This window comes from Zootoca vivipara, chromosome 6 (assembly GCF_965207765.1).
Source record: "Zootoca vivipara chromosome 6, rZooViv2.hap1.1, whole genome shotgun sequence".
Taxonomy (NCBI): domain Eukaryota; kingdom Metazoa; phylum Chordata; class Lepidosauria; order Squamata; family Lacertidae; genus Zootoca; species Zootoca vivipara.
In genome coordinates, this window is record NC_142589.1 from 95,227,631 (window position 1) to 95,238,347 (window position 10,717).

General features: G+C 46.7%; 1 protein-coding gene across 1 annotated transcript in view; it reads right to left on the reverse strand.

Annotated features, from left to right (window-relative positions):
• Positions 1–5,018, reverse strand: part of ANKRD24 (ankyrin repeat domain 24) — a 34,209-nt gene extending 29,191 nt beyond the window's left edge. The window contains exon 1 of the mRNA XM_088673092.1: positions 4,950–5,018. Within this exon, the coding sequence (XP_088529218.1) occupies positions 4,950–5,018 (69 nt within the window). The remainder of the gene's footprint in view (positions 1–4,949) is intronic.
• Between the last annotated feature and the right edge of the window lie 5,699 nt (positions 5,019–10,717).

The window sequence follows — 10,717 nt, forward strand, 5'->3', positions numbered from 1 at the left end:
ATTTGAGATTCCTGCATTGCAGGGGGTTGGTCTGGATGACCCTCGGGGTCCCTTCCAAGGTGGTTTGTGGCCACACACCACCTTGGCAATCCATGTGAAAAGGCCGCCACGCTTTGCAGAATTGCCCGCGGCTCCTCCTGGCCTCCAGATTGCGGATTAATCGCTCATATTCCCTGTAAATCACCTGGTTTCCACGACAACATCGGTTAATCCAAAAGGACCTGGTTTTCAAAGTGACAAGGTCGCTTGACCTCAGCAGCATGGCAAAAGCTTTCCAAGTAGCCTGAGCAGAGGAATCTCTAAATCAGCTCTTCCCCTCCCATGCACACGCACACCCCTGGGCCGTCTCAGGAACAGTTTCTTCTCTAGAGCGATTTTGGCCTTAAATGGAAAGCCTGGACTTTGAAGTCATCTTACTTTACTTGTTATTTTGTATTATATTTACTGTTTTTAATTGGGTTTTTGTAATTTTGGATTATGCGGAATGCTTTATCAGAGTTGATGTAGCAACCGAGTAATTTCGTTGTTCCCGCAAGGGGACAATGACGATAAATATATCTTTGGGGTGCTGAAATGTTCCCTGTGCTGCGCTACAACTCCCAGCACCCGGCACGGCCAAAAATTAGGGATGAAGGCAGCCAGCGTCCAACACCGGGAGGGTGCCTTGTTGGTTGCTGTTGGCTTAGAGCATCCAAGGATACAGCGATTGCCTCGACTAACACAAATGCTTCCTTGCCCCAAGACAGATTTGAGAGTTTTTTTCTACTTCCCTGCTCGGCTCACGCCCTCCAAGTGCCTCTATTTTCTAAGGAGGGTCCCAGATTCACAGAAGCTGTCCCGGTTTCTGATCTGATCCCAGAATGACCCGCTTTTCCTTAGGACGTCCCTATTTTCACGGGAGAAGTTTTGGAGGGGATGGAATAAAAGGTAAAGGGACCCCTGACCATTAGGTCCAGTCGTGACCGACTCTGGGGTTGCGGCGCTCATCTCGTGTTATTGGCCGAGGGAGCCGGCGTCCAGCTTCCAGGTCATGTGGCCAGCATGACTAAGCCACTTCTGGCAAACCAGAGCAGCACACGGAAACGCCGTTTACCTTCCCGCCAGAGTGGTATCTATTTATCTACTTGCCCTTTGACGTGCTTTCGAACTGCTAGGTTGGCAGGAGCTGGGACAGAGCAACAGGAGCTCACCCCATCGCGGGTATCGAACCGCCAACCTTCTGATCGGCAAGCCCTAGGCTCTGTGGTTTAACCCACAGCGCCACCTGCCTCCCCTCCAAATGTTGGAGGGGATGGAATAGGGGGTCCCTATTAGTCTGCAACTAATCCAGAATGCAGCAGCTAGACTGGTGACTGGGAGCCGCCGCCGAGACCATATAACACTGGTCCTGAAAGACCTACATTGGCTCCCAGTACGTTTCCGAGCACAATTCAAAGGGTTGGTGCTGACCTTGAAAGCCCTAAACGGCCTCAGTCCAGTATACCAGTACCTGGAGGAGCATCTCCACCCCCATCGTTCTGCCCAGACACTGAGGTCCAGCGCTGAGGGCCTTCTGGCGGTTCCCTCCCTGCAAGAAGGGAGGTTACCAGGAGCCAGGCAGAGGACCTTCTCGGTGGCGGCTCCCGCCCTGTGGAACGCCTTCCCATCAGATGTCAAGGAAATGTACAACTACCTAACTTTTAGAAGACATCTGAAGTGGGAAGTTTTTAATCGTGTTTTTAATATTCTGTTGGGAGCCGCCCAGAGTGACTGGAGAAACCCAGCCAGATGGGTGGGGTATAAGCAATAAATTATTATTATTATTATTATTATTATTATTATTATTATTATTATTATTATTTCCCTTTCTCTGTTGATTTATAGGGTGGCGGGGCAGGAGTCAGCGATGTGCGAGAGCTGCACTCTCGATGGCCACCATCCGGCGAGCAGGGGAGTAGCAGGGCTCTCTTGGTGTTGTGTCCTTAAAATATCCTAAGCCAGGGCTTGCAAACTAGGTCAGATGAGAGAATCCAATCAGCCGGTTGGCGAGGAGGCTGGCAGAAGGACACCTGTCGGAGAAGGGAAAACTTAGGACGCCTTGCCTCCCCAAGGAGGTGGAAAATGTTGTACAGTTGGGGGGTGTTGGGGGGTCAGTGCAACGGCAGAGGGAAGATTCCGGCAGGCAGCAAACCCCTTTTGCGGAGCTTTTTGAGAAATGATTCTCTCTTCTCGCGTAGGTCGCACCGGCCGTCTCCTTGCAACGACCACCTTGCGAGGCGGGCCAGTCTTAACGCTTCTCCCCCTAGAGAGAAGCGGGGGGGGGGGCGGCGGACTGCGCTGTGAAATATGCAGCCAGAACAAGAATACAACCCGGGGCTGTCATGATTCAGGGCATCTGGATAATAATAATAATAATAATAATAATAATAATAATAATAATAATTTATTTATTATTTATACCCTGCCCATCTGGCTGGCTTTCCCCAGCCACTCTGGGCAGCTTCCAGCAAAATATTAAAATACAGCAATAAAAATGCTGCCGCTGAGATTCCTGCATTGCAGGGGTTGGGCTAGATGACCTTTGGGGTGTCCCTCTCAACTTTACGGTTCTAGTGGGTCCCCAGCCATAGGGCCTCTTTTCCCAGCACACGTCCTCTTTTCCAGGCAGGCGAAATCGGAGACAAATTGCATTAATTTGTTTGGAACAGCTTTTCAAAACATTTTAATAATAATACTAAATCCATGTTATATATGCAAACACACTCAGGGTTTCCAATAGCAGCCAGCGCATAAACAGAAGGGTTTTGTGGGGTTTTTTTGCAGGGTTAGAGTAATTCACCGAATTACACTTTTCAGCCTTTTCCTCTCCCACTTCCACTATTTGACTATTGATTCAAAACCCTAAAATGCATTTTATGCAATTTACTTTTTATTTCCATTCTTTGTATATCATATTGTTCCTTCCTTCCTTCCTTCCTTCCTTCCTTCCTTCCTTCCTTCCTTCCTTCCTTCCTTCCTTCCTTCCTTTTTCTCTCCCTCTTGCACACCTGTTCCTTTTAAGTCTGGCCTATCTCGCAGGGTTGGAATGAGGATGAAATAAGATAACTCTGCCACATTCATAATAATATGAATTATATTATATGCAAACTAGGATTCCAGAGGAAAATGTGATGTCTGCTTCATCTAGTCGTTTATTTGCCAAAGGGGCATAAGAAGATGATTGGGAGGGTGCGGCTATAAAAAAAAATATGTAGGTAACTATTATTATTATTATTCACAAAATTTCCAGTCCGCTTGAAGATTCAAAAATAATTAAGGAAACCATGTTTGAAGTTTGGGGAGGGGTGCATGACATTCTTTATGTTAGCTAAAAAGGTGGTATCCTGGTTCCCAAACTTGATCCGTTCTGGAAATTCCGTTCCAAAACCAAAAGTGTTCCAAAACCAAGGCGCGCTTTCCCGTAGAAAGTCATGGAAAATGGATTAATCCGTTACAGACTTTTAAAAACAACCCCCAAAACAAGCAATTCAACATGGATTTTACGAGGCCACTGATCCATAAAACAAAAGCAATAAACAATGTACTGCAGTCACGCAATATATCGGTAGCTGAACTAGGCTCTTCCGCACAGTCAGAAAAACAAAACAAAAAAAAAAGAGCCGCAAAAACAGAAACGCAAAACCAATAGCAAAAATATAGAGACTTCAGCGTAACGCTCAAAACGGAAGTGTGGCACTAAAACGGAGCACGTTCGGCTTCCGGAAAAATGTTTGGGTTCCAAGTTGTTTGAGTACCAAGGCGTTTGGGAACCAAGGTACCACTGTATCCGTTTATTTGCCAAAGGGGCATAGGAGGGGGGGTCTGAAAAAATATGTACAATGTAGTAATAATAATAATAATAATAATTCACAAAATTTCCAATCCACTTGGAAATTCAAAGATAGTTAAGGAAACCAGGTTTGAAGGGTTTTTTGGGGGGTGGGGGCGTGCATGAGATTCTTTTATGTTAACTAAAAAGGTATAAGAAACAGCAAACATTGGGAAAAGGAGAAACAGTTTTCCTTCCACAGGATAACTTGACTATAAATGAAATAAGGAGCAATTAATCTGCATTCAAAGGTTTATCTCGGGTGTCTATCCTTGGAAAGGGTGAGGGGTGGAGGTCAGGGATGTTGCAAATGGAGAAAAGAAATGCAGAAAAGGGCACATTATTGAGTTTTTTAAAAATAAGACAGGTGGATTTAATAACGGAGGAGATTTGCTAACATAGGTAGAAGACGGAAACCGCGAGACACGGGTACGAATTCCGGCTCAGCCTTCAGGCTCCCGAAGCTGACCTTTGGGCTGGTCGCCATCTCTCAGCCCTGCAGGGTTGTTGTGAAGCTGTGGGAAGGGAGGGGGGAAGAATATCCCTGGAAGGCAAGGAAAGCTAAAATAGAGCTGTAACGAATTAAATTAAATGAGAGAGGGGGGGGGGAGGGAGAGAATTATACGTCCCCGACTTCCTTGGTGGATGAAAAAATTAGCCAATTGCCCAGTGCAACAAAGAAGGATTTTTTCAGGGAATACTGGGGAAAGGAATATTTATTCAGGGAATACTGCGATAAGAAATAAGGGACAAATTCAACTCTTATCTTCCCTGCAAAAATATATATAAAAAATCACGCAAAAAACACCAGCCCTATTTCTTTCTCTCCCTTGCTAAGGCTCTATAAATGGAGGGGGGGAAACCTTACACAGCACATCTGTGTGTGCCCAGCCCCCACCACCACCGAGCATGTACAGAGTGCATCTCCCTAAAGGCTGGATTCCAACAACCCCCCCCCCCGCTCCCCAGGCAGCCTCTTTCATCAAAAGGGCAGAGGGGGGACAGTGCAATTGCAAGGGGGAGTCATCGGAGGAGGAGAAAAGGGAGGGAGGGGTACCCAAAAAATGCAGAGTGGGGGGGGAGAGAGAGAGAAAGAGCCTACCGCGAAGGAGGAGGCAGCGCAGAAGCAAATCTGCTTCATTGTCCCTCCCAGGAAGTACCGAGTAGCCATCCATCCGATCTCAGCCGGGCACCTAGCGCAGGAGGAAGGGACCAGGGATGGAGGATGCAGGAGAAGATGAAGGATGCTGGCTGGCGGTCCTGATGTTGGGATAAGGGGCAAAGCCGGCTTGCAGCAGGAGATCAGAGCCCACAGCAGCAGCAGGAGGAGGAGGAGGAGGAGGTGGAGGAGGAGGGAAGCGTCTCCCCCCAGTGGCTGGAGAAGGCATCCCTCCCCTCCGTCCCTGCAAGGTCCTAAACCCCCACGGCAACCGGAATCCGTTCGAAGGGACCTCGGGGACCAACTAGTCCAGGCATCCCCAAACTCGGCCCTCCATAGAATCGTAGAGTTGGAAGAGACCACAAGGGCCACCCAGTCCAACCCCCTGCCAAGCAGGAAACACCATCAAAGCATTCCAGACATATGCCTGTCAAGCCTCTGCTTAAAGACCTCCAAAGGAGGAGACTCCACCACACTCCTTGGTAGCAAATTCCACTGCCGAACAGCTCTTACTGTCAGGAAGTTCTTCCTAATGTTGAGGTGGAATCTTCTTTCTTGTAGTTTGAATCCATTGCTCCGTGTCCGCTTCTCTGGAGCAGCAGAAAACAACTTTTCCCCCTCCTCTATATGACATCCTTTTATATATTTGAACATGGCTATCATACCCCCCCTTAACCTTCTCTTCTCCAGGCTAAACATACCCAGCTCCCTAAGCCGTTCCTCATAAGGCATTGTTTCCAGGCCTTTGACCATTTTGGTTGCCCTCCTCTGGACACGTTCCAGCTTGTCAGTATCCTTCTTGAACTGTGGTGCCCAGAACTGGACACAGTACTCTAGGTGAGGTCTGACCAGAGCAGAATACAGATGTTTTAGGACTACAACTCCCATCCTCTCTAGCTAACAGGACCAAAGGTCAGGGATGATGGGAATTGTAGTCCCAAAACAGCTGGAGGGCTGAGTTTGGCCACCACTGCTCTAGATCAGGCATGGCCAAACTCAGCCCTCCAGATATTTTGGGACTACAACTCCCATCGTCCCTAGCTAACAGGACCAGCGGTCAGGGATGATGGGAATTGTAGTCGCAAAACATCTGGAGGGCTGAGTTTGGGGGTGCCTGGACTAGTCCGACCCCCGGCGATCTTTTGCCCAAAAGTGGGGCTCGAGCCCATCACACCCTGAGATGGAGAATGACCCCCAAGTCCACTTTGCAAAACCCTGAGCGAACATTTCTCCTTACGTGATGACAACAACAACAACAACAACAACAACAACAACAACAACAACAACAACAACAACTCACATCAGACTTCTTAAACCTGGCCTTGAGACTCTTCATCTCAGGTGTGCTCTTGATTTCTGAAACAGACAGATAAGAGATCTTAAGCATGTAGTTCTGGTTACAGGTAGGTAGCCGTGTTGGTCTGGGTCGAAGTAAAATAAAAAAAATTCCTTCAGTAGCTCCCAAGTTAAAACAGTACAACGCATCATCAGAGATCTACAGCCTCTCCTGAACAATGACCGCTCCCTTTCTCAAGCTCTGGGAGGAAGACCTTTCATTGCCTACAGACAGCCACCCAATCTTAAACAACTCCTCACCCACAATAATACAACCACCAGACTTAACATGGACACTGGTACCAGAGCCTGCAATAAACCCAGATGCCAACTTTGCTGCCACATACACCCGGACAACATCATTACTGGCCCCAACAACATCCAACATACCATCTCAGGACTATTTAATTGCTCATCTTCTAACATTGTGTATGCCATCAAATGCCAACAGTGCCCTTCAGCTCTCTATATTGGACAAACAGGCCAAACCCTACGCCAAAGGATAAATGGACATAAATCTGACATCAGGAACCATAAGACTGAAAAACCAGTAGGAGAACACTTCAATCTCCCAGGACATTCTATACAAGATCTCAAAGTAGCTGTCTTACTACAAAAGAATTTCAGAAATTTTACTTAGTTGGTCTTTAAGGTGCTACTGAAGGAATTTTTTTATTAAGCATGTAGGTAATTCTTCAGAAATAAGTACAACGGCCTTCAAGTTAAGCGTGCCCCCTTTGGGACAGAAATAACTTGGCCCCTGTCCTCTGCAAACACCCCGGCTGGATTGCTGCCATGAGCTAGGGGCTGCCCTGGAAAACAACCCAAAACCTCCATCTGCCCCCAAAGGCTTCCTGGCAGGGTTCCATTAAAATCCCATATTTTGATACAGACAAATGGGCTGTATGGGCAGGATATACAGTAAATAATAACCTTATTATTATCATTGGGCCCTGGATATAACGCCCCCCCTTCCCGGCAAACTGGTATTAAAAGGGTCAGAAGAGACCCCCTCGGCTGCTTCGGCTGCCCTCAGAAGCTCAGGGGGGAGAGCAGGGCCTTCTCTGTGGCAGCTCCAGAGGGGATACCACAAGGAAGGACCCGCCTGCCGATCATAGGGTCTGAGGTGGATGGTACTGGGGAAGACGTTCTTTGAGGCATTTGGGTCCCAAGCTATTTAGGGCTTTTATACACTAGGGACTCAGCTGCAAACAAAACATTTAAAATTATTATTATTATTATTTGAATTTATGTGTTGTTAAAGTGCAATATAAACAGCAGCACTAGATGGTGGTGGCGAGCTATGGAAAATCCAATGTCTTTTTCAAAACTTTTTTTCAAAAAAGCAGGTTTTTTAAATATACGGCTATAGATTCCACCTAGGACTATACCTAGCAGAATTGTGATCTCAGCTCCGAGGCCTTTCGTGTTTCACACCCAGGGCCCAGAAGCAGGCAGTTGCTTGGGGGATCCAACCCACTTGGGACGCGAAACCAGGACTCGGTTCTCTGGATACGGCCGGCCCAGCCTGTTCCACATCCCCTAGTGGCCTAATTAGAGGGCATCTAATTAGGGGACAGAGACGAACACCGCACTGCTTTGCAAGTTTATTGGTTTATCCAGGGGAACTCAGCCATGGGATAATGCAACAGCTACAGCGGGCTGGTAATTCCCTGTAACTTCTGAGAGTAAACTCGGGGTAAGCTGGGCTCTAAAAAGAATCTTGCAGAGCTGGAAATGCAACCTCCTGTGAAAATAGGGATGTCCTATTCCTTCCTTTCCAATGTTTCTCCTGTGAAAATAGGGACGTCCTATTTCATCCCCTCCAACATTTCTCCCATGAAAATAAGGACGTCCATTCCATCCCCTCCAACTTTTCTCCTGTGAAAATAGGGACGTCCTATTCCATCCCCTCCAACGTTTCTCCTATGAAAATAGGGACGTCCTATTCCATCCCCTCCAATGTTTCTCCCGTGGAAATAGGGACGTCCTATTCCATCCCCTCCAACGTTTCTCCCGTGAAAATAGGAACGTCCTATTCCATCCCCTCCAACATTTCTCCCGTGAAAATAGGGACGTCCTATTCCATCCCCTCCAACATTTCTCCAGTGAAAATAGGAACGTCCTATTCCATCCCCTCCAACATTTCTCCAGTGAAAATAGGAACGTCCTATTCCATCCCCTCCAACATTTCTCCAATGAAAATAGGAACGTCCTATTCCATCCCCTCCAACATTTCTCCAGTGAAAATAGGAACGTCCTATTCCATCCCCTCCAACATTTCTCCAGTGAAAATAGGAACGTCCTATTCCATCCCCTCCAACATTTCTCCAATGAAAATAGGAACGTCCTATTCCATCCCCTCCAACATTTTTCCCGGGAAAATAGGGACCTCCTATTCCATCCCCTCCAATGTTTCTCCCGTGAAAAGAGGGACGTCCATTCCATCCCCTCCAACATTTCTCCTGTGAAAATAGGGACATCCTATTCCATCCCCTCCAACATTTCTCCCATGAAAATAGGGACGTCCTTTTCCATCCCCTCCAACATTTCTCCCCTGAAAATAGGGATGTCCTATTCCATCCCCTCCAACATTTCTCCCCTGAAAATAGGGACGTCCTAAGGAAAAGTGGGTCATTCCAGGATCAGATCAGAAACAGGGACAGCTTCTGTAAATCCAGTACTACTTCCTGGATCCTTGGAGGGTCTGAAGTAGTCAGAGAAAAATTTCCCTCCCTAGCCATCCTCTGAAGCTGGACCATTCAAGATAGTCCAAACGAAAAGACATCTTTACGCGACGCATTGGGTAAACCACGGAACTCGTTGCCACAAGATGCTGTGGTGGCCGATGGCTTCAAACGAGGGTGAGACAAATTCCCAGAGAAGGAAAAGGCTGTCTTCAATTTTATGTTTTCCCCTCCGCTGTCCAAGGCAGAAAATGCCTTTAGATTCCAGTTGTTGGAGGGGAGAGTTGCTGTTGTCCTGCGTGCGAATTTCCCCCTAAAGGTGGACCTCTGCACAGAGAGGATGCTGAGACAGATGGGTCTTGGGCCTGATCCATCTTCAGCACCCTTTTTTGCAAAACTTACGGTAGGTGGTCTCCTGGGTGGGAGGCCCTTTGCCTCAGTCTCTTCCTTCGTATGTTGACGGGCGAGCGCCTTGTGCTCTTTCCACGAAGGCAAGGAAAATAAAACAAGATCAGAGGGATATCCTTACAGGAGCCTGGCTGAAAAGCGGTTTCGACATATCGGGATCCATTTTCGCAGCAGCTGGATGTCGTCCCCGCCAATGAGCGGCGGATCCCAGGGGGAACGGCCTCTCCTGCCAGCGGAATTGAGTTACCACCTTAACAGGTAAAGTTACCATCCCAGCCTAAGCAGGAGCTTAGGAGCAGCCACCTTGCTCCATTAAAAAGGGGAAAGAGGAGGGGGTCGGAAAGGGAAAACAATTCCTTTCAATTGGGGTTTTTAAAAGGCAGGGTTGTCAGCTTTTGGGTAACACAGGGTTCTGAGACATGAAGGTATTGGAACATCTTTTTTTAAACAACATTTTATTAATTTTCCAAAAACAAAAACAACAATACCAAAACAAATAAAACAATGTAACTTGACTTCCCTCTAGTCCCTTCCTCGGTTCTATTATTTATCGACCATACCGCACGTCCATTGTTAAATTTGAAACATATTTAAATGACCTATTATCCATTCATAACCAAATTACAAGTACAGTAGTTTTAAAACCCTGCTAATGTATTGACCTGTGTACAATGCTTCTGTATATATGCAATAAACACCTCCCAATCTTCCTTAAATTTGTTATCGTCTCTTCCTCTTAGTTTCATTGTCAATTTTGCCATTTCAGCATATTCCGTTAGTTTAATTTGCTAATCTTCTTTAGCTGGGACACCTTCTTTTTTCCAATGTTGTGCTAATAAAGTCTGTGTGGCCGTAGTTGCGTACATAAACAAATTCTTTTGTGATTTTGGTAAGTCCACTCCAAGGTATTTGAACATCGAGCAGGAATGGAAGCAGGCAAGACATACTTAGATACCCGCCAACATTTCTCCGAGGGGAAATAGGGACGTGCTGTTCCATACGAACAATAATAAGGATAATTTTATTATTTCTACCCCTTGCCCCAGCCACTCTGGGCGGCTTCCAACATATCTAAAAACGTGATGAAGCATTAAACATTTTGTTTAAAAAAATCATTTCCTATACAGAGCTCATAATTCCATAGCCTCCAACATTTCTCCAATTGAAATAGGGACGTCCTAAGGAAAAGCAGGACATTCTGGGATCAAATCAGAAATCGGGACGGCTTCTGTATATCCAAGGCTGTCGCTGGAAAATAGGGACACTTGGGAGGATCTGTGT